Genomic DNA, 25,287 nt, shown 5'->3' with positions numbered 1-25,287 from the left:
AAAAAAATATATGTAAAATATACAAAATCTTAAAAAAAAAATTGATGTAATTGCTTTTACTGTTTTTTTTTCTGAAAAAAAAAAAAAAACGTAATTAAAAAATTACCCGCTTGACTATGAATAATGCACTTTGTAGGTGCCTTTTTCGAGTCCCCACTCCCTCTGTTTCCCACATGCATAGCTCAGTCTATTAATTATTTCTAGGTACGAACGAAGGTGCAAGGTAGTTTCACTTGACATGACATTGTCAGTTTTTTTTTTTTTTTTTGAGAAAGACATGACATTGTCAGTCAATTACATGTTGGCAAAAGAATCCTATGTATTTACGGTTCTTAGAGCATTCACATCAATTAATGAAAAATTATGTAAAATTGTACAAAATAAAAAAAGGTGATCATTTTACACAACATGAGCAAAAAAAAGACCCACATCAGATTAGGCAAACTTATGCATAAATGCAAGTTGCTACAGTATCTATGCAAATATGCACTGGTACTGTAGCACTCCTATTTATTATTTTAATGTTTTTTTTATAAGTATTATTTCAATTTTATATTAGATAGTATAAAAGCCATCTTTTTCACACTTTTTCTCTCTCCTCTCACTGAGCACAGCCCCACGCCGACAGCTTACAATTAAAATACTGCTTACAATTTTTGATGGATGAAAGATGACATCTAATTTTGTAAATACAGATGCGAATTTACATAGATAGATAGATAGAAATATTGTTTGATTCATGCAAGAAATTTGAATATGTAAATATGGATATAATGGTTGCAGGGGCTGTAGAAAAATAACTACTTGCACAATATTTTCATCACCCCCAACACATTTTCAGCTAAATTTTTTAACCATTCCTAAATTCACTGTGTCTTGTTTCCTAGGCTACTAATGCACCTCATGTATACAGGCAATGCACCTCATGTATACAGGCAATAATTTCAAATTTGCTAAAAAGGTAGAGAATTAGAACGCTTTATTTTGACTTTATTTTTATTCACCCATCATGGATTTTTCCAAATTTGTCAACTGGATAAGTAATAACACTCACAAAACTATAAGTGAATTTGATTTAGGTGAAAATAAGTGCAATGCTTTCTTTAGTTTAGATTCGAGAAGATGGTTTTCCACTTATCAAGTGATTGGCACACCATTAGAATTAAGAACATCTTTTACAAGTTGATGTTAAATAGTTGAGTTGTACTTGTGGTGCTGGAAAAAAAATTATGACCGTTGGGTCAAAAAAAAAAAATATATATATATATATATATATATTTCTGCAGCGTTTGTTGGAGCCACTATTTCGGCGGCGTTCACCGGAGTCACTATTTCGGTGGCATTCGTCAGAGCCACTCCGGTAGCGTTCGCCAGAGCTACTATTTCGGTGGTTCGGCCATTGGACCTCCACCACAAGCGGCTCCATTGGCCGAGCCACTATTGTTGGTTGTTTACTTAAAATATAAGTTTAAATTAAAAAAGTATGACCATTATGGAAAATAATAAAAAATGATGAAGAATGAATATTTTATTGAAATATCTTGTAAAATAGATAAACTGATGTGGGTGTTTTGTAAAAGTAATGGTGTAAAATTGAAAAAGTAGGTTTTTTGTGTAAAATAGACGGAATTTTTTCCACCAGCTGATGTGAATGCTCTTAGGTCCATGTTGAATGGTGTTTTTACGGCCCATGCATAACAATATTTCCCACTTGGCACGCGGCCAAGAATTCTCGAAAACAACCGCATCAGTTCTGGTAAAGTTTTGCAAAATACAAAAATTAACTTATTTTACATATTTTGATTAAAAAAAAAACATTCATATCAGTAGATATAAAATTGTGCATAAATACACAAGTACTACAGTTGTAACTCTTCTATACATTATTTTAGTATTATTTCTCTCCTTTATTCTCTCTTCCACTTTTTATCTCTCTCTTCACCACATAAAAACATTATTTATATAAAATATAGTGTATAATAGATGAACTGATGTGAATGTTTTTTAAAAATAATAGTGTAAAATTAAAAAATATATATATGTAAAATAGACAAAATCTTTAAAAAAAATGCTGTGGTTGCTTTTATTATTTTTTTCCCTGTAAAAAAAAAATGTAGGTAAAAAATTACCCGCTTGACTATGAATAATGCACTTTGTAGTTGCCTTTTTCGAGTCCCCACTCCCTCTGTTTCCCACATGTATAGCTCAGTCTATTAATTATTTCTAGGTACGAACGAAGGTGCAAGGTAGTTTCACTTGACATGACATTGTCAGTTTTTTTTTTTTTTTTTTTTTGAGAAAGACATGGCATTGTCAGTCAATTACATGTTGGCAAAATAATCCTATAAAGTTGTGTTGAATAATAATGGAACCGTGTGGAAACGTTTGAAAATCAAGTAGGAAATAATGTCACCGTTTCCTCCCAAGTGATAATTTCATAATTTGCTTATTATTATCAGGAGTCAGGACCCTAATAGTAATTTTTATCATTGTTGTTAATGTAAAAAAGGAAACTTTTCCACATCTTCTCTAAAATTCATTTATTTATTAGAATGGAAATGAGAAATTAAAGAAATCATAGAACTAATAATCTTTCATTAAATATTAGGGACCTGTTTAATATGTATGTTTAAATAACAGTTTTCAGTTTTTTTTTTTTTTAAATATGTATAGATGAAAAATTATGTACAAATACGTATAATTTGTTTAAAAATTAAAAATATATGTTTAAATTTATGTACTAAACAGGACATAATTTATAAGTATTCATTGACACATTATATAGGCCAGAAAAAATAATATATTTGATATTCAGCACACAAAAGAAAGAAGAATATATTTGATGGATTAATAATTTTAATTTCAAATTAATTATATTATTTATATTTGCATCGTTTTGCTTTGTTTTATAAATTTCTATGTTAATTAATGACAACATATGTAAGAGTTCTTTATGTAGATAACCGACAAGAGGAGCTCCACAACGTGTGCTGGTGGCAATCCACTATGAAGAGTGGGGCCACCAATTTTTTCGCTTTTGCTTTAGAAAAATTGGCTCACACAAAAATAAAAGGCATTCTCTAAAAGCCTTTTGTTTTGGCTGAATATTTCCTAAAGCATTAATCCACCTGGCATTTTGGTTTCTTTCCTGAGAAGTTTGAAGGCTGAAGTAGTGAAAAGTTTTCTTCTTCCTCTTGTATAAGTATTTTTAGTTGAAATGTTGTCGCTGTGACTGAGTTTACTGCTAGTACGTATATCCATCTTTCAAAGTGGTTGGAGAATATGCAAGATTCTGAATAGGTAAAAGGCTAAGGTATGCTAAATATCAACTAATTTTGACACAGTTATTCTACACTCTTTAATCATGTTACTTAATTTCCTCTGGTGCCATGGCGCTGAATTAACTCGATCGTATGTTGTACTCCACACTCATTTCATTTTATTTTTGTCTATACAGAAAGAAAAGAAAAACAAATTACGAGTAAAACAAGAGAAGGGGACATGGACGATCAAATAAGGTAATTATTGGAATTATATTCATCCAATTTATTTATTTTTTGACAGTAAAGAAAAGGTAGACATATTCAGCCATGTTAAAGATCAAAGAAAGTAGAATGAAAAATAACAGATCTAAGCCATCTCGTTGCTCTTAGGAAAACGATAATAATATGCCTTCTCTAAGTTATTATACTTGTCAATTTAATTTAATTCAAGAAGGTGCATCAAATTATTTATATATTCTCGTGAAACAATAAATTTTGATTATGCGTAGTTAGAGATATCCTATCCAGCCTTGGACCCGGCCGAATCATTCATCTTGGTAGAATTTGAATTGAAGGTTGTTCGATCCAATCACTTGGTCTCTCGTGAATAAATGTAGGGTTTCCTCGTCTAAAATCCAACTTCAATTTTGACTCCGACTGCAACTCCAACTTTGGCCAAAATAATGTCATTCTTAGCATATATGGTGAGATTTTTGCCAAATTTGGTGAGATTATAGCCAAATTTAGCAAGATCTTAGCCAAATCTAGTGAGTCTCTATCAAATATGGCAGATTTGCCACGACTAGTCCATGCCACCAAGTTTGAACCAATTTGAATGGATCCAATTGTTAGAACACCTAAGCTGTGACAGTTGATCACTCATATACTTGCCGTTAACACCAACTGGATAAATCTAAACTTGCCATGAACGGGTCAATTGCTTGGTTGACCCTAAAACCAACTTCAATTGACCCATGGAGAGCCCTATGCATAATAAAGTCATACACATAACCCTATATTGGAGTTTTTTTTTTTTTTTGAGAAATAAATATTGGAGTTTAGTTTGTGAAAATTTTTATCCGTGGAATCACATCCTATCTCTATAAGAATATAAGATTATCACATTTGGTTTGTTACTCATATTGGCAAAGCTTGGGTCTAGTGCATTGGGTTACTAGACTGAAACCATGTCCTACTCATATGATGTTGGAATCTTTGACAAAAATATCTATAAACCATTAAATTGACAAAAAGAACCTTGTGACCACAAAACTGATCAAAATAACTCAATCTCCAAAATGATAATAAATCCTCTTAAAATCTTTAAATGACACAAATACTCCAAAACTTCCAAATTGAACAAAATATCTATGAAATTTCCAAAATGATCAAAATTCTCCCCCTTAACTACCTCCCAAATCTACAAAATAACAAAAACCCTGCCGAAATAACGATAATATTCATGAAGTATCCAAATAGCCAAAATATCCCCTAGATACCAAAAATCTCTAAAATGACTAAAATATCCCCTAAGATCTCCAAAAATACGCCCACAAACCTTTAGAATTACCAAAATATCTTCAAACCTCCAAGATACCCCTAAAACCTCTAAAATGATAAAAATAACTCCGAGATACCCAAAATACCTCTCCTCAAAAGCTATAAAATGCCAAAAATACCCCTAAAATTTTTTAAATAACCAAATTATATATATACACCTTATAAAAAAACAGCAAATGCTTTAAACATTTATACATTATTTTTATTCTCTAACAATATAGGAGATATGTACAAGATACATTTTAGATCTATAAATTGCCACGTGTGAAGCTCATAAAAACCAAAAAATAAAAAATAAAAACTGCCATGTGAGGTCAAAGATTCCAACTTCTTAAAGCCCTTCATTAGATTCTTTACTTCATAAAAAATGTTTTAGGGTGAAGGTGATGGTGCATTTGGAACTATTGATAACTTGGATTCTCTCAACACAATATACACACACACACACACACACATACACACGCGCTAGCCTTATCACACACGCTTTGTGTGTGCGATGAGTTTTTTTTTTGCTCTAGTGTCATAATTTTCCTTTAAAAAAAAAAAATTTGGATAAATTGTTTTTGAAAGACATGGATTAGTAGGAGAGTATCCTAATTTATAGGTATTTTAAGTGGAGTTGGAGATAAATTTTTATTGGGTTGTCCTCAAGGGTTTGTTTGTTTGTTTGTTTTTTTTTTTTTTGGTTAAACGTAAGGTTTATGTGTATTTTTGAACCACATAAAAGTTCAGTTCAAAGAGGGGAATCCTCTTATATATAGTATAGATTCAACTCCTACAATGGGTTCCCTATTTGGGTTTCAACATTTTGCATACTAAAATAACAGGATTCCCTATTTAGGTGTCAACATTTATACTATTAACAATAAGATTATCTGTTTGGGTTTCAACATTTTGCATACTAAAATAACAGGATTTACAATGTTGAAGCCCTTCATTTATTTATACTAATAATAATAGGACTCCCTGTTTAGGTTTTAATATTTTGCGTACTAAAATACCCTCACACAAATTCTTAAACTCTCTAAAATACCCTCCATCTTTTAGTTAAATAATTTTAAATTAAAAAACACAAACTGGTTAAAAGAGTAATTTAGTGTTCCTAAATTTTAGGCTTTTTCATTTATCTTCTCCATTCTGTCTAACACTTAAGACACTATCTCTATCTCATTAAATTAAAAATAAAAAAATAAAAAACCAAAAAAATAAAAAATATCATTATTGCACGCGCAAAGCACGTGTGACGAGTCTAGTGTGTGTGTCTATATATATATATATATATATATATATATATATATATTATCTTGTGCACTTCCCACTCTTATGGTATCAGAGCCATTCTTTTTTGGCCGGTGATAGTGGTGTTGTGTTCTTAATAATCCTGTCTTGTTCCATCCAAACTTTTGATATTCCCTTGTTATGTTCCTTTTTACCATCGTTGGTGCCGCCTTAGTTGTAAAGTGAAGTCCCAGAACTGAACAGTAAGGCTTGTTTACTAGGAGAGCGTTAGGGCATGGGAGGTATAGGGTTGATTAGGGTATGTCTTACGAAATGCAACAGTGATAGAAAAAACATGATAATTGAGTGTTAAACCTAGGATAGAATGGCTAGATTATTTAAATCCAACTCCTCTGTTAACTCCAGGACTAGTGTCCCCCCTGATATTATAAATGAAGATGATCACACTATTGAAGAACCTGATCTCCCTGATTTTCAGAAATGGAATATTCCTAAAGTTGAAACTAAGTCCATCTATAGGACTAGTTGGACTGAAAATACTTTTTGTTCTCAATACAGAGTTAGAATTGTTGAACAAACATATTCTATTTCAAAAACTCATGAAAAATGCAGCCTGTTTTCTAAAAGAAATATTAATGATTTCCTTGCTAAAAATTCAATTATTTACATATTGGCCTTGTTCAAGTTGCTGTTAAACCTCTTACTAAAAAGGTATTAATGCTTATGTTCTCATCTGTTTAAGAGATGCTAGATTTAAAAAGTTTTTTGACAGTATTCTTGGCATGATTACTGCATCTTTGTATGATGGCCCTGTTTATTTTAATTGTTGTCCTGATATTTCTCTTCCTTTGGATGACCCCTAATATTGTTAAGGTTTTAACTCTAAATATTTTAACATCTGGCTATGAAATTTATGGGGGCAGCAAGCCTTTTGCTCTCATTTATCGTGTTTATTACAGACTTCTTGGTTCTCAACTTAACCCTCATGCTAGGATAAAAGACCCTGATGATAAAACTATTTTAATCCAATGTTCCAGCCTTAATGCTCAGATTCAACTTCCAAAAATGATTCAATGGCAAGATATTAATCTTCCCAAAGAATGGTTGTTGGAACAAGAAACTCCACTTTTTAAACCTATTTTTGATGAATTAAATCTTAATCACATCCAACAATATCTTGATGAAATTGTTAAAATAAGTTTTAATAGTATCAAACCTCTAATGATCAATGAAGGAAGACATTCCTTTGCTAGATCTAAAGATGTTTCAAAAAGAGACCAAGATCTTAATGAATTTCTACAAAAGAATTTTGAAAAACCCGATTTAAAGCTAAAAGGAGTTTCAAGTAACAACTCCCAAGTTAGCACTGCTTTTTACTCCACAAAAACAAAACCTCCCTCTACACATAGCAAACATGCTATTGAAGAAGAAGAAGAGACCAAATCTGGGTCTCCAATTGCTTCTGATTTTCAAACCCCTATTATTCACAGTCAACTAAGAGTTCTGAACAAAAGTTTTGTTGTTGACATGATATCTTTGTTTAATGAGTTTAAATCAGCTAAAAATAAAGAAAAACGAAAATCTTACCATGCTACTTTTGATCAAAAAGAAAAAGATCATGTTAAAAGTGAAAGCTCGAAAATGTGTTGAAAACACAAGAGCTTGTTTAGACCCTCAATTTTAAAGTTACGGCTTGGTTGATTTTACACTAACTTAATACTAAGTGCGAAATAGTGTAAACACAAGCATACAAGCAAGAGAGCTACTCTGATCCATATTTAAAGAAACACAGTAGTAAAATGAAATGAATAAAAGTAGGGAAGAGAGATGAAAACACAGATAACACGCTGATGTGTTATCGAAGAGGAAACCGAAGAATTCGGCGAAAAACCTTTCCACCACCCTCCAAGCGGTAATCGATCCACTAGACAATTAGTTGGGATACATGGGTTAGCAAGAGACCCTCCAAGCCTAATCTACCCAATATACCTAAACCCTCCAAGCTCCTACTCCAACAAGGCTTCTCAGAACTGTGTCCTATCTAGCTCTCCGGATCCCGCAACAAGCTCCATGTTGCATCTGCCAACCTTGGCATCTTCCAATGCTTCCCAGCAACACCAAAAACACTCACTACACTTTGAAAAGGTGTGGATTGTGTTTGGGTACAAATCTCCTCTCAAGGTACGATAATGGGAGAGGGAAGGAGAAGAGGCTACAATTAATTCTCACTAAGGACGAGTAGCTCTCTCTCAAAAAGATGGGTGTGTGTGTTGTAAAAAACCTATATAGGGTTTTTCTCTCTAAATGGCCTCTCTTACATTTGTGGGTAATAAGGGTATATATAGTATGGGTGAAGGGTAAGGAATTTATACATAAAAATCCTCTAGGCAGAATGTTTCGCGACTGTCTCGCGGGAAGGCCTTACCTGCGAGACACTCGCGAAAATGACAGCCTGGCACGACTCTTTAGCTTCTAATCATGTGCTTCTCACATGCTCTTCTGCGGCTTAGCTTCTCGCGAGCTTCTCGTGAAATCCACTGACTCTTCATTTAAGCTTGAGTCTTCACCAACTTAATACTAAACCCAATACAATAAAATCCCACAAAATACAAGGAACAAAATTAAAGCAATTACAACACTTTTTGTCATGGAATAAAGCCAACATAAAATATAGTTGTAAATTACAACTTTACAAAAAGAAAATGGAAAGAAATAATGAATCAGCTGCAAAAGCATATTTTGTTTTTTTGATTTTCTTGAAAACTACTATGTTTCAAAAAATGGATTAAACATGGTAAAAAAATTGAATTTTGTTAAAGAAGATAAAACTACTATCCTTTCTAGCCATCCACCCCTTGAGACAGTCCTCATTGACTGTAAAAGGGACTGAAGTAAAGGCCTCTCCTTTTGAAATTGCTAAAGTTGTTGATGCTGATACTCCTATTTCTACTAATACAAAAAATAATAATAATAAAAAATAAAAAATATTGAACAAAACAATTTTGCTAATAACTCTTTACATATTATTGGTCAACAACTTGATCGTATTGAAGAAAAAGTTGAAAAACCTACTTCTTCAAAACTTGAGAAACCTTTGATTGATTTACCCAGTCAAAGAGAAAACCATGAGTCTTAAAACTACTCAGGCTAAAACTCTTGAAAAGGTTGAACAAATGCTTTTTGATTTACAAAAGATAAAAACTGAACAAGGTACTTCTACCAATACTACTTGTGCTATTTCAAGAAAAGAGAAAGAAACTGTTTTTCTGAAAATTCAGACTTTGACTCTTCATCATCTGTTTATGATAAAACTGTTTTTGAACTACTTGAAATTAAAAAGAATTGTTGGAAAACCCAATCCCATGTCTTTTACAAAAAATTGGTATTCAAAAACTACTCCTCCTGATATGCAGTTTGAAGAAAGAATTTTTCAAACACAGTTCTCTATTTCTACTGATAAATTGTATGAATGGAATATTGATGGTTTATCTGAACAATAAATTATTAATAAAATGAGTCACATGTCTATGGTTTCTAATGCTTACATTATCAATCATAATATTGCCCATGCTGAGATCGTTGATCTCTTCACTACTGGTTTTTCTGGAACGCTTCCTGGTTGGTGGGAAAAATATCTCACTAAAGAATCTAGAGTATCCATTAGAAAATTTGTTAAAAAAGATGATGAAGGTCTACCCATCTTTGATGAAAGTATTGGTCAAGGTATTTCTGATGGAGTCAATACCTTGGTTATACTATTAATAAATACTTTGTTAGTACTCCTTCTAATATTTCTTCTCAAATCAGTGATTATTTAAACAATTTGTGATGTCCTACTATGCCTAATTATAGATGGTACCAAGATGTTTTCATCTCCAGAGTTATGCTTTGAAAAGACTGCTTAAAACCTTATTGGAAAGAGAAGTTTATTGCTAGTCTACCTCCTCTCTTTGAGCATAAGGTAAAAGAAGAATTGGAAAAAAATGATGCTATTGATTATGAAGATTTAACTTACAGTGATATTTTTAGTACTATTGAGAAACTTGGAATTAACATGTGTAATGATAAAAAAAAAAAAAAAAAAATGCTAAAACAACAGCTAAAAAATAGTAAAAAAGCTAAATATGAAATGGGTAATTTCTACAAATAATACGGATTACCTCCCATTGCCCCTTCCAGGCAAAAGGGAAAACATGATAATCAACTTAAAAAACATAAATATAAAAGATATTTTACTAAACCTAATGCTTTTTATGATAATAAGAAACGTGTCCATAAAAAACATGATAAACAAAAATCTGGTAAAGGAAAATGCTTCAATTGCGGAAAATTTGGTCATTTTAGTAAAGATTGCAATAAAAAAACCTAGTAATTTGAAGAATAAGCTTAATATGTTAAACATTAATGATAATGATCAAGAAGAACTGTTTCAAATCCTTGAATCTACTACTTTGTCTAATTCTTTGGAAAAGGATTTTCCCTCCTCATCAGATTCTGGCTATCACTCTAGCAGTGAGACTTTTGCTTCACCTAATATTAAAATTGGTTGTAGAGATTCTTGTTGCAATACTATTAATGTTCTCTCCAGAAGTAATAAAACAATTAATGTTCTAACCAAAGGTGAAGAACAAGAAAACCTGTTAATAAATCTGATAAGTCAAATTGACAATCTTGAGCTAAGAGAAGAATATCTTAAAAAGCTCAAGAAAACTTTGATTAAAGATGAAAGTGATAAAAGAATGAAACCAAAGATAAGTCTTGATGAAACTTTGGAAAGGTTCAATAAAAAGAAGTCCAAAGAATTAATTGTTAATGAGTTACAACATGAAATTGCTATTATTAAAGAAGAAATCATTGAGCTAAAAAATGAGTTTAAACGCATTAAAAATGATAACTTTAATCTCAAACAAGAAATGTTACTTCTAAAAATTGATAACAACTTGATAATCAACAATCTAATAGTGAACCAGATAATCAACAATCTAATAGTGAACCAGATGAGTAAGGAGATGATGATGACTCCAGCCAACAGGCTCCTCTTTCTAGTACTATTCTTACTGAGAATAAACTCAGTCTTATTAACAAATTGATTCCCCCAAAATGGTTTTCAAAAGTTAAAATTGTTACCTATCATGAATATGAATTCAATATTATTGCTATGATTGATTCTGATACTGATATGAATTGTATACAAGAAGGAATGATTCCTTCCAAGTGTTATGAAAAATCCACTGAAAAACTATTTTCTACTAATGGTACTCAAATGAGAATTAAATATGAATTAAACAATGCTCATGTATGCCATGAAAATGTTTGCTTTAAAATTCCTTCTGTGCTTGTTAAAAACATGACTGATAAGGTAATTCTTGGTATACCATTTATGAATGCCTTATATCCTTTTCTTATTGAACATGATGGTATAACTACTGACCCTTTTGGGCAGAAATTTAAATTCAAATTTGCTTCAAAGTTTGAAATTGATACTGATGATTCTTTAGACATGATTAAATCCATGCTTGGTTCAAGTTCATGCTACACCAAGATGAAAATATGTCTCATTCCTGGTTTGTTAATTTTGACAAAAATTTCAATTCCCACCTACCCCTTTGTACTCAAGTTCATCATATTCTCTTTCTTATATTTTAACACTTCTTATCCCCATTTTATTTTGTATAAATTTGATTCATATTTTTCCCGCACAAAACTGTGAGTACCCTCTCTCTCTCTCTCTTGGTGGATTTTTGTTCTTTCTTTTAACTCTAATTAAGTTTGATAGTTTTTCATTTTTATTTTATAAATATATGTTTTGGCATTGTGTTTTTTTAATTTTCCATCTCAAAATCTTTTCTCTCTGTTTTATAGCTTTGGTTGAATTTTGGTTTGGGTTAATACGTAGTATTTTTTTGGAAATAAAAATTTGAGCTCATATCAAAACAAAATCTACATGGCTGTGAAATTGAATATGCCTACCAATTGTTTGAGCAATAAATTGTTATGAAGTCTATCTTTTACTTCTTTGGTTTCATTTAATTTTCGTTAATATAACACTATAATTTTGTGATGAGTTTTGACTATTATGATAATCTCCTCATTCTTTAAGAAATGATAAATTTGAAAACTATAAAATTTAGTTGTATATTAGGCAAATATAATACACTACAACAAAAGTGAGAAGAATATGGTTCACCTTAAAAAACATTTAACCAAACAAACGAAAAATAATAGAATGATATATTTGTAAAGATAGAAAATACTTCTAAAAATCTTTTTTTTTTAAATAAACAATAATTAAAGTAATTGTTAATTTAATATATTATACACCCATTAAATAACATTTATGTATTGCAGATAGTTTTTTCTTATTCTTCTTCTTCTTCTTTTTTTTTTTTTTTTGGGAGGAAAAAGACAGTGTAGCTTGATTAATTAAAACTGTCTAGTTGCAATTAAATTAAGGAAACTTTTTTTTTAGAGATAAAATAGGGAAACTAATTGAGCTTGTGTTGTATCATTTATGCCGTACCACTGGTGGACTCCGCTTATTGAGGAAAGGAGTGTCCATGTAATTAAAGAGAAGCATTATAGACTTATAGTAATAATCTTTTCATTCTTACATTACAATTGAGTAATCTTGATACCAATTGCTAAAGTTGATGATTCAATTCCTTTTATCTATATATATATATATATATATATATATCTAAAAGCTGAGCTGTAACATTTATTGTTACTACAGTCCTGTTGAGCCACACATTAGCAACCATGTCATCTACCTATTTCTTATTTCTCTCCACTACTTCCAATCATAATTTTCCTTTTACCTTTTCATCTCTCCACTACTCTCAACCTTAATGTCTCTTCTTCTATCCCTTCCTCTTCCTTGATTTTGGCTCTTCTTATCCCAATTCTATTACTATAAGTATATCATTCTCTCTCCCATTCTATACATATTTTCTCTCATGAAAAAGGTTATTACTCTCTCTCTCTCTTTCTCTCATGTTTTATTTTTGTGTGAATTTTTTATTTTTTGTGTCTCTACTTTAGATTGATGAGTTTATGTGTTCTTTTGAATTTTACTTTGGGTTAATGCAATTTGGTTTTGTGTTTTCAAGTTACTATCTTTTTTCTTTTCTATGATTGTTAAATGTTATTCTATTGCATATAAAGATAGTTTGCAAGAATATAATGTTATTCTACTAAATATAAAGATAGTTTACAATAATATAATGTTATTTTATAATATAGCATGGCTTAGATAATTTAATGTTTGACTTATAACTATATTTTTTATTTTCATGTTTCTTTTTCTCATTTTCTTTTCTATTTCTCTCCCGAAAAAGATTATTATTCTCTCTCTCTCTCTCTCTCTCTCTCTCTCTCTCTCTCTCTCTTTATATATATATATATATATATATTATTTATTCTTTTTTGCAACTTTACTTTAGGTTGACGAATCATTGTATTTTTTTTTATATATATAATACTATTTTGGGTTAATATGATTTGGTAGTGTGTTTGATTTTTTTTAAATTTTCCATCACAAGTCTTCTCTCTCCCTCTTATAGCTTTGGTTCTTTTTTTTTTTTTTTTGGACATAATACTTAGTTATTTTGAAAGTAAGATTTTGAATTTATATCAAAATACAATCTTGGCTATGTATTTGAATGTGTCTATACTATTAAAACTGCCCAAGGTGAATATGTATAGACAATATTTTTGTTTTAATTTTTCATTGATTTATTATTTGGTTATAACATCAAAATTAAAGTAGATGAATATGTAAAGTTAAAACTGCTAAGATGAATTTGTAAAGCCAATATATTTATATATTTAATATTTTCAAAAAATTAAAAGTAAAAAGTAAATAATAAAAAGAATAATGATATGGTCAATGATATGGCAAATGAAAATGCTCAACAGGAGCGTAGTCAAAAAATAAATCTTAATAAATGAAGGTATATGTAATAAAAAAAAAATGTTAAATCATGTTCTTTTTATGTTATACAAATTATTTGCATTCATTTCGATAGGTGAAGTGTTTAATTTTAGACATAAAGTCTACTGTTTTCCTACATACTATTTTAAATATTAAATTTATAATATGGTATAGTCTCTTAAGAATGTCTAAAAAATATGCAGTTCCTATCTCATGTATTTATATTAGTATACAAAACCCGATCAATAGTTTGAAACTACTCTTGCGATAAGAAAAGTTATAAATAAAATAATTTCTTTTAAGAGAATAAAAATTTTCAATAATATATTTGAAACTCAAATAGTTTAGTTGTACACAAAAAACAAGTTAGGAAAATATAACTCGCAATAATAAAATTATGATATATTTTTTGAGATAGACAAATGAAAAATAATTTTAGAAATTGTTTAATTTTTTGGGAGAACAAATTATATATTATACCATAAGTAAAATATAATTATCTATTCCCACGAATCACGTAGGTTTGGTATTAGTATATATAAAAACAAAATAAAAACGGAAGATACGGAAGCTTTGGCTGCAATGAAGGCTCTGTCCTTCGCACACGAGCTGGGCTTCCAAAATATTGTTCTTGAAGGTGATGCTTTGAACTTAATTTAGGCATTGAAGGCACAAGAACAGAACTTATTGCCGTGGGGTCTGCTGGTAGAAGATGTGAAAGAGTATGAAACAAAGTTTAGAAGAGTATTGTATTCTCATGTTAAGAGAAATGGCAATAGTGTAGCTCATAATTTGGCCAAACATGCTTTATGCATACCATATTTTCAAATTTGGATAGAGGATGTTTCATCCCATATTATTCAGTTTTTACAGTTGGATGTAACTCATTTACGTTAATGAAATTTCATAACTTCATTCTCAAAAAAAAAAAAAACTTTTTTCATCTTGACAGGTGAATAGCAAGGGGATTTGTAAGCAAGTGCAATTAATTCCTCAATTTACTTTATTGCGCAGTTGGTGGCAATTTTTTCCTTGTCACTTACCCTCTAGTGTGTCAACGAGGTATTCCTTAATTTTTGAAATTTTCAGTGTCTTTAATCGTGTTCCCTGTTTAAGAAGCATAACAGTCTTTTATTTTCAGATAGGATGGACATTGCAGCTGAAGTTGTAAAATGCACAGCAAAGCCCGTAATACGTCATGTTGGTGATTTGTTCCGTTTCAAGAAAATAGTTGATGATCTTACCAAAGCAACAAAAGACCTGCAGTTAGTGCAACAAAAGGTGGAAGAGGCTATCAAGCTAGCTGCAATGAACACTGGGGTTGTTGAGAAGGATGTAGAAGGGTGGTTGACAGATGTGAATCAGCTCATGAAAGAAGTACAGGCTTTGGAAAATAAAGTACAAGGAAACTTGAGGTTCTCAAATTCCAATTTCCAAAAGAAAAAATAAAATAGAAACTAAGTATTAATCCAAACCAAAATTGAAACAAAGCTATAAAAGAGAGATAGAAGAAAATAATAATAATAATAAAATAAGTATTAACCCAAAAAAGCTATAAAGAGAGATAGAAGACTTTGTGAAGAGAAATTTTAAAAACAAAATTACAATATCAAAACACATACTAAAAAAAAAACCATCAACCTTATATAGAGTTATAAGAAAGAAAAAAAAAATCCACCAAGAGAGAGAGAGAGAGAGAAAGAGAGAGAGAGAGTACTCACAATTTTTGTGTGGGAAAATATGGATTGAATTGGAGAATTGATATCAAATTTATACAAAATAAAATGGGGAGAAGAAGAGTCAAAATATAGGAAAGAGAAAAGGATGAGAGAAGTGCAATAGAAAAGTAAAAAGTAGTAGGAAGATAAAGAGGAAAACATGGAGGAAAAAGGTTAGAAGAAGTATAATAGTAAGTGTGGGCTAATAGGGAGAGGAAGGGTTTTTTTTATTTTTTATTTTTTTATTTTACTTATATGAATAGGAAGAAAAAAAATTTAAGAGAAAAGAAGATGTAGAAAATAAGTGGATGATGTGGCTTAACAAAAGTGTAACAACAATAAATATTACGCTTCAACTTTCTCATATATATATATATATATATATATAAATGAAAAAAAGCGTTTGTCCAAATATTTGGTCAGGTAATCAGGTTTCTTGATTAGTGCAAGGTGCTTAATGGCTATACCTGTATATGATTTGTCATTTAATTGGACTTCCTACAGGGCATTTAGAATGTTGGACCTGTGAATGATTAGTAATTTTGTGGATATATAATTTACGAATAAGTTTTGGAAAGAGCAATCGGGAGTTTCCTTATTGTAAGTGTTGTCAAATGTGAGGATACTAACCAAAATACATGTTATACATACTAGCTCAGTAGAGGTCAACAATTTGTGAATACATGCCAAGCTTCATATCAATTTGTCAACTTTGATTATTGAGCTTAATCAGAATAAGATTCATTTTTTACAACAATTAAAAAAAGAAAAAAACAGTAATAGAGTTTTACTTGAAGTAAACTATTGTTAATAATTGTAATGTACTTCTAATGATTCACATAGTAAAATTATGTTGTACAACTTGTAATACTTTCATTTTGCCACATAATTTCCCATGTAAGGATCTTTTTTGTGTGTATAAATAGGTTTTAGTCACAACTTATGTGAATTCTTTTTGCTTTTAATTAATAGAGACTTAAATTGGTACATGTGTAGCTTCAAAATTTACAGATCTTGTTTGTGGAAGATTGGAATGCAACTTCATTTGATTTGATGCAAGGTTTGTCAAATTTGGAAGAATTAGCCATTAGAAATTGTAGAGGAATCCAAGAGGTGATTAAGCTTGAAGGGCTTCTTACTATAAAAGGAGAACAACAAGATCTGTTGCTCCCAAGATTGAAGAAAATGTTCTTGATTGATCTACTAGAGGATGTATATGGAAGGGCCCAACTAAACTTATAAATCTCAACTATCTTGAAGATTTAAAAGTCATCGGGTGCAAAAAATTGACGCATCTCTTCACTCCAGCTCTCACTCAAAGCTTACAAAAGTTGAAATTTCTTGAAATTCAAAGGTGTGATGAATCGGAGCATCTAATTGTTGAAAATGCAGAAGAACAGCTTTTCCATCAGCCCAATGTGATAACAGTACTGTGCCCGGACCATGAACAAGTCTTATCAGAGAGTCATCTCCAATCTTTATGCTTCCCTAAACCAAATGTGGTCAAAGTTAAGGTCAAAAGTTGCAATAAATTGAAGTGTCTCTTCCATTTGGATTGTTGGAATCCAGTTTCCATTTTTTTGACATTGGAAGATTTGGAAATAAATAACTGTGGAGGATTGCACGAGGTGTTCAACTTTGAAGGTTTTCTTACCAGAGAAGGAGAACAACAATATGAGTTTTTCCCTAGGTTGAGGAAAATGTGCTTGGTCAAACTACATGAATTGACATATATATGGAAGGGTCCAATCCAACATATAAATTTCAACAATCTTGAAGATTTAAAAGTCATCGGGTGCAAAAAATTGACATATCTCTTCACACCGGCCCTCGCTCAAAGCTTACAAAAGTTGAAATTTCTTAAAATTGAAAGGTGTGACCAATTGGAGCATCTAATTGTTGAAAATGTAGAAGAACAGGTTTCATCAGAGAGTCATCTCCAACCTTTATGCTTCCCTAAACTGGAAAGAGTCAATGTTAGATACTGCAATAAATTAAAATATCTCTTCCCCATCACCATAGCTGATAGTCTTTTAGAACTAAAGATTCTCACAGTAAAAGAAAACTCTGAATTAATGGAAGTATTCACACGTGAAGGAGACGCTGGAGTTCAGAAAGATGTAACGCTCCCTCAACTAAAATTGATGAGACTCAAAGGTCTACCAAGACTTGTTAACTTCTGCCCAAAGAACTATCAGTTTATACTGCCAAAATGGATGATGTTAAGAGTGGAAAGCTGTAAGAACATGAGGACGACTTTTACCCGTACTCCATACAGAAGTGTGCTTATAAATGGAGAGGTAATCCAATATTCCTGCCTTTTTTTTTTTTTTTTAAATTATCTGTTCACTAAATTAGAGTCAATTATAGTAGTAGTATACATATTACTACTAATAATAATAATTTGATTTATAACACGAAATATCCTATATATGTTGTGCATGTGCTTAATTAATTATAATCAACCCTCACTGATAACTGATAAGTACTGTTTGTCTAGTTGGAAGCTTGAGACGAATTTTATTATATTTTAAAAATGTTATTATTATTTTATTTATATCCTCTTACGTTGCCGGAATATATAAATGCTTGTTGGCTTTCGATTTGGTTGTTCAGGTAGCCCAGATAGACGTGCCTACAGGGATTTCAACATTTTATCCAGTGCTTACCATATGCCCTGCCAACAACGATATAACATGGACGACAGGTTTTAACTTTTAACTACACGAACCTTTTATTATATTTATTTTTTTTTTCCTTACTTCTTGCTTTGACAAAATAAACTATTGTTGTGTTCAATTGATTTAGATGGATTGGTGTTGGATTTTGGCTTTGAAAATGGGGTGCGCTGGGTGAACATGCTACTCCATCCATGAGAAAACAATTGCTTCTTTCAAAGAACGTGAAATGTATACAATCTAAAAGCTGTCAGCTTGAATTTTCTCAAACCTTAATTACATGTCTCTCATTTGCAAGCATTGTCAACACTTCGATATACGGAGTTTGTTATTCAGAAGTGGTGTGGCAAAATGTAAGAGTTAAAGATCTCTTTGAAGTGGCTTGTGTGGGGGTTGTGAGAGAAGAGAAAACTTCTCTTTGTATTAGGTGCAACCCCAAACTTTGTATTGAGTGCCAACCTTTGTATTGAGAGAGAACTTTTGTATTTGTATGAGAGAACAATTTGGGTGTATTAGGATTTGGGTATTGTGACTTGCGAGGGTGCTATTACACCATTTTGTATTCTCCACCTTTATTAGTAAAAATATCTTCTGTCGATGCCCATGGATGTAGGCTAAAAGCTGAACCACTTTAAATTCTTGGTGTTTTCTCTCGTGTGTGTTTGTATCTAATTTCTTGTCAATTTTTACCCGTTCCTATTATTTATTTGGTGATATCTTTCAAAGGTCCATAATATTTTCACAATCAATCTTGTGTGGAGTGCTATCTAGAAGCATTTTCTGGCAACAATTTGGTAGTAGAGCTTGTGCTATTTAGAACAAAAACAAATTGTATACAGAGAGATTTGAAGACTAGCCATTAATTAAACAATAACTAGAATTACAACAAATCCAAGTCTAAAATAACATTGGAATTCGAGTACAACTTGGTTGCCATGACATCCTTGAATGCTGGCTGCATTAAAATCTGTAATTCTCATATGATGGCTGTAAGCCTGTAACATGATGTTCCAAACCAACCTTCATTAACTTACAATTTACAACCTTCATTGTCCTAGTCATATGTATTTTAAAGTTTTAATATATTCACCTTTCTTAAAAATCATGGAGTTCCAACTACACTCTGCACACTACCTTTCAGGGCGTAAAGTTATTCCAGAATCTCTAATTTTACTAATCTTGGGAGTTAATCAGCCTTCAAGCTCTTATAATGCTTTTTTCCCATTCATACACACCAGATCTGTCCACATTTAAAGGTGATAATCCTGCAAACTTAATTGAATTCTTGAAATTCCATTAGCAAAAATGACTCGAGAGTTTGACAAGCATGGAGTTCATCCATCTTCTGTGAATCAGTGAGTTCCAATGAAAGGTCCTTCGATGGCTTGTAAAAGGACCTGTACAAAGAACATGCTAGGTCAGACTAGTTGAAGAAGGATTAGAGCATACATATTATTTCTTACAAGAGATTAGGGAGCGGGATTACAAAATCAATGCTGGTAATCAACTTTTTCTGGCCTTAAGTTATTCATAAAATCTTTAGCCGATTTATTAAGTTATACATTACTAGCCTTCAAATTTTTGCTAGTTAGATGAATCGTAAACCACACAAAATGTCAAAGATGCGAAATTGTTTATTAAGGCCTTCTTCGAATGGAGTTCTTGGGGATTTTCTTTATGGAATGCATGCTACTTTTGAAGTCATAGAATTGGCACTACTACCTAGTTTAGTGATCTCAGAATGCTGGACATAGGCCTTAAAATGCACCAATAGCAGAACAACCTGATGCCTTGGAGACTTAATGAATAGTATGGGCATATTGAGGGTGGGCAAGCAGCAGCTGAAGATATGGGGCACGTGAAAACATTCCATTGGGCAGCAACATTAAGATACCACGAAGTTCTACGGAGTTGTGGGATCCTCAAACCTATGTAAAAGAGCTGATCTGATCAATTACTCCAGGAAGGGGACAAATTGCAATTAGACTAGACCATCATGCATCTCTGTGGTTATTTAAAAATACTGTTCAATATGACGACTTCCAAGTATTTGTACTAGGTAGAACTGTCTATGCTCTTTCCCTTTGCAGAATTATTGGTGACTAAAGGGAAATTCTTAACCACCAATTGCCAACCACTGGCATATTGTTTATAAATCACATTCTTGACAAGTCTAAATTTGATCCCATTTCCAAAGGAACTCCCTTCACGTCACCATCTGCTTCCTTTGGCAAAGAATGAATCCGACTGTTTTACAGAAATAATAAAACTTACTGAAACACATCTTTGCAACAACTCTATTTATAGGGTTTAATGACTGGTTAAGGGAATGAAAATCTATCTGAACAACATCACAATCTAACAGATCATTCTGTGAAGTAGATTGTGGGATTAACTATCAAATAGCTTCAGTCACTTCTTCAATTTCATTGGAACTCCACTGAAGGCAAAGTGATACTGCAACATATGAACAGATTTTCCTAAAAGAATACCATCGACAAGACTGAAAAATTCTTGCTAGATGATGAAAGATTCTTCCTCAAATATATCCCTAGAGACAGCTCCTCCAATGAAGGAAACCATTCAAAAGAATCCTTGAATATAAAGAAGGTGTATTTCCAAAATGACTATGGTGCTGCTTTCCAGAATTGAGTTCAAATAAGACAAAGCAGCAGGCAGAAGCATCAGAAAGAGCTAGGCCACGGTTTTCTTCCATAAAGTAGCCTTTGTGAGGAAAATCTTTGTTCAGAATACCCAAAAATAAGTGCGCAAAGGTTGAAAATGTAGAGAGCTTGTCTCAGTAAGAAGAAAAAATAATTTAGATGTTGTCTTGCTTGTCTTGTAAATGCAATGAGAAAGCACTTCCAAAGGAGTTAACATTATAACCCTAGACATTAGTAAACTTATTGGATGAATACTATGTCATTGCCTGTATTCCGGTCTGCAACCAACATTAGCAGCTTCCAGAGAGCATAATCTGATTCGAAATGCAAGGCGAACATAACTACTTTAAAATTGATCTCCTCAATTATGTTGATGTTGATATTCACTTCTTCTATTTCCCATAACAAATTGCACGGTACTATCTTCGTAACCAACTGGTCCAAATAACCAGACAGAGTTTTGAAAGCACTAGCAACTATACAAAACCCAACAGAGAGAGTAGATATCTTTGATGTTTTGTAAACTGTCAAATCATCGATTTCAACCTTATTATACATCCATTGCACTAATTCAAGAAGTTCAAAAGGGTATATAAACCATAGGAGAGCATGTAAAGCCCTCACAAGTGCAAACTTGTGAGGGCTTTTCCCTGACTTAGTACAAATGCACAGATCAAACTTTTACCTGGCTTCCAGAGACAGCCTCTGTACTAGGGCATTTAAAGCCCTCAGAAGTTGTATATTAGCACTTTTATTTTCTTTGGGTATAGAATGTTGGACATTGCATAACATCAACAAGTACTCAGAAGTTGTTAATATCTTCAAAGGTGATGATCCAATTTATGAACTCTCTGCCTAGATAAACTAATCAACTTATCCAAAGGACCCAGCACATCTCCATTTGTTAAACTCCTTTACAATCCGAAGGACGGGATAATAATGCTACCAGTACAGGGTGACAGAAGATAGATTGAACCACTTCTTGAATATCCAGTCTTGAGAAAGGAACCCCTAAATTTCTGGAACAAGCACAATCATTTTTCAAAACCAATAGTTGAACTAACAATTTCTTTATGATATTAAAGCAAATCTCTACGAGTCATTGGAGTTCAAGTAATAGTTTAATTCTATAAGATGATTGAATTCGATGGATCAAAATAGGTGTAAGGTAGCAATCAGTTACTAAGTCAGATAGTTCAGCCAAAAGTATGTCTTGTGTCTAGGGCTCCAACAATTAAGGACCACCAATGTTCATATTTGCAGGAAATGGCACATGGAAAGGTGGCTGCTTCAAAAATAAACTAAATGCAGCACCAGCATTCACTTGCATCAAGATCTCCACTGTAAATAGTTTCTTGAGAATCCAAAGAACAACCAGAAACTACACTGGCATCATCTCTTTTGGCTTCACAATGAACAACAGAAGAGTCGTTTCCCAACCTGGGATGATTGTGTCAAGCCATAACTTAGAAACGCTCGTAAGAAGCTTTGTTCAAGAAAGAATACTGATGATAAGATTAAGATAGAAAATCCAAGAAGGTTGTGGAAAATAGTCATAACTGATGGAAAATTTTTAGTATCTCATCAGGCAACATGCAAATAATTGAGAAAGAAAATGCCTTGGTTATGCCAGCAATATTGCCACCATCCCCAGTCCTTAAAAGTCGTTTAACATCATCATGCAAAAGAACTATCAATAGGCCTAGTTTTTCCATCAGTAGAAAAAAAATGCAAGTTTGTTGATGTGAAATGCTCCATGAAAAAAGTAATAGTTTTTTTAATGACCTCCACTCACAGAAGAAATTCCTAGAACCATTTACTACACAACAATCACCAAGTCTCTCAAACAAGACCAATTCAACCAAAGCAGATAGCAATCCTGCATCCACCTATCAGATTCAGTCGATGGATTAGATTGTATGGAAAATGCAAGCAGAAACGAAGTTCAAAAAAACGAGATGTTTACCTGAGTTTGCATGATATAATTTTGTGTACGGCATACATATGTTGGGGTAAATCCCTATCTATGTGTGAATTAAATTAAATATAACCCAAGCAATAAAGAAAATAGAAATCTACGGAAGCAATAAAAAAATAAAAAAAAAACCAACCAACAAGAACACCAAGAAATTACGTGAAAAACCCTTTAGTGTAAAGGGAAAAACCACGGGGCAAATCTGATCAATCCACTATAATAAAATAGAGATTACAACACTCAAATTATACCCAAAACTTGAGTTCACAATAAATTGGGAAATTACAATAATATCTCTAAGAACAAATACAACCTCACCACAAAACCCAGTAGCAAGATCTTCCACACTTGGTAACAAATACAACTCTTTGTAGTTGTAGCATCCAAATAATCGTCCTAGAAAAAACCCCCAATTTATTTTCCTTGTGTGTCTTGAGCAAAAGAAAAAGAACTTTTTCCTTTTTCACTCAGTGCCGCACAAAGTACTATTCTTTTTCCTTCAGTTGGCTTTAAATTTGTGTTTCACTCTTCAACCTCTTGAATCTCTCTCTATCTCTATATGTGAAATACACGTACAGGCTTTATATAAAGCATTCAAGCCACCTGACACTCCTATTATAATTAGGAATAGGAGTTTCATTCATGCAAGCCAACTATTCCTTTGTTCTATTACAATTAGGAGTCTTCAATGCTTGCATTCCCAGTTGGGCTGGACTCTTAGTGCAGCCGTGCACCCCAACAACATATAGTGATATGATGACTACTCAGGCAATGTAAAGCTTCCAGATTCAGAAGTTAGCAACCTTAGGGCCTTAGACGATTCTGCAACACTTGTGACAAGAGGGCTGAAAGTAGATGACACATCTGCCAGGAAAGAGAGAGAGAGGAAAATATCCATAAGGGCAGAAAATCCACCACTTGTAAAAGGATCAAAAGCACTTGAATTGATGACCAAAATATACATTTCGTATTTTTTCCCAAGCATAGAGAAAGGATAGAACAACCCAGCAATTTGATGACTAAAGAATAAGCCAGCAAAAGCATAAAGAATAATAAGTTCACACAACAATTTTTCTCATAAGAAAAAGCTGCAGAACATTTCCAACTTAACTGTTGAGAAATCTTATGTCACATTAGTATTAAATTTAACCAAGGAAGAAGCATATTTGCTCTTAGAACCACTTAACCAGTTACCACCAAAGGTTTTTGTCAAAAATTATCATCACACCATATAAAAGTTATAGGCTCTTACAAATATCAAGGCCAAACCTTTACTACGTAGTAAAAATTGTACACAATTATCATCATGGCATATAAAAGTTGCAGATTCTTGAAATGGACAAATAATTGTATTATCAAGTTCAAACTTATACTAAGTAGAAATTATCTTATCAAGAACAGGGTAAGAAGATGATGCAAGAGGTGGGGTGAGCACGACATAACATTTTTACTTAGTTTCACAAAATAAGCCATACAGGAAAAACTATGAAATGTTAAAAAACATATAGGAAGCATAAAATCATCAATTACCTTTCGCACCTTCCAAATGGAATGAATATTCCCAATATTTGAATAAATTCTTCCCAATAGTAGAAAAAACATCTCATAAAAATGAAAAACTACTGGAGACAAACTCTAACACAGTTCCAACTGTAGGACCTCTAGATTATTTTCCTTACCCTGGAAAAAATAGTAGCCATGCTCAAACTTCATCTAGGTTTCTGCCTAATGCACCAGTACTAAACATAACTGCTGGTGCCAAACTATATGATAGATCATTAACATCATTAATTGGTGAAAAAACAAACAAGTTAATAAATGGTTGTAGATGCTTGTACACCAATGGAGGGGTTCCGATGGGAATATCACCGCTTGGAGGGAATCCAATGTATTCTATTACCAAAGACAGAGACAACATTGTAGATTGTTTGGAACGGCTAATGGATTGCTGAGGAGATCTATGAAAACTCAAATGATCACACCAACACGGTAGGCAATGCCCACTAAAAATAAATAAATTAAAATAAAAAAAACCATTGTTAGAGATAACTAGAGAATATAGTTTCTAATTAACTGAAGAATTCAAACAAAGTAATTTCAGCCCTTGATCAATTCCCCCCAACACCCATTTATTTTCTGCCAGGCTGCTCATGAATGATATACATAACCAATAAAGGATATACATATGGTGCCGCAGGGTGAGGCTTAATTTCTGCTATAAACATAAAGGCTGAGAATTGAAAACAATAGAATAAAAT

At 32.1% G+C, this 25,287-nt stretch overlaps 2 protein-coding genes across 4 annotated transcripts in view; both read left to right on the top strand.

The window, feature by feature from the left end:
* The first annotated feature begins 3,038 nt into the window (after window positions 1-3,038).
* Window positions 3,039-25,287, top strand: part of LOC115955713 (disease resistance protein At4g27190-like) — a 44,969-nt gene continuing 22,720 nt past the window's right edge. The window contains exons 1-4 of one of the 3 annotated variants that reach the window (XM_031073983.1): window positions 3,039-3,300; window positions 3,458-3,518; window positions 14,948-15,057; window positions 15,137-15,410. In XM_031073983.1, coding sequence (XP_030929843.1) covers window positions 15,142-15,410 — 269 coding nt within the window. In that variant the 5' untranslated portion in view covers window positions 3,039-3,300; window positions 3,458-3,518; window positions 14,948-15,057; window positions 15,137-15,141. Of the gene's footprint in view, window positions 3,314-3,457; window positions 3,519-14,947; window positions 15,058-15,136; window positions 15,411-25,287 lie in introns of all 3 variants that reach the window. The other 2 variants (XM_031073982.1, XM_031073981.1) reach the window with 2 other exon arrangements.
* On the top strand, window positions 15,735-18,983 carry LOC115955714. The gene is made up of 3 exons (XM_031073984.1): window positions 15,735-18,013; window positions 18,330-18,420; window positions 18,522-18,983. Exons 1-3 carry the CDS (start codon window positions 17,414-17,416, stop codon window positions 18,587-18,589), a joined length of 759 nt encoding a protein of 252 aa, XP_030929844.1. The 5' UTR covers window positions 15,735-17,413; the 3' UTR covers window positions 18,590-18,983.

This window comes from Quercus lobata, chromosome 8, assembly GCF_001633185.2.
Source record: "Quercus lobata isolate SW786 chromosome 8, ValleyOak3.0 Primary Assembly, whole genome shotgun sequence".
In the NCBI taxonomy this organism is placed as follows: Eukaryota; Viridiplantae; Streptophyta; class Magnoliopsida; order Fagales; family Fagaceae; genus Quercus; species Quercus lobata.
The sequence above is the reverse complement of the archived record's forward strand: the minus strand, read 5'-3'. Positions and strand labels throughout refer to the sequence as shown.

Excerpts from the sequence above, each read along its gene's own strand:
- LOC115955714 (XM_031073984.1), top strand. The coding sequence starts at position 17,414 with ATGTGCTTGGTCAAACTACATGAATTGACATATATATGGAAGGGTCCA. Across the intron at positions 18,014-18,329 it reads GTGTGCTTATAAATGGAGAG|GTAGCCCAGATAGACGTGCC; the intron begins GTAATCCAATAT and ends TTGGTTGTTCAG. Across the intron at positions 18,421-18,521 it reads CGATATAACATGGACGACAG|ATGGATTGGTGTTGGATTTT; the intron begins GTTTTAACTTTT and ends CAATTGATTTAG.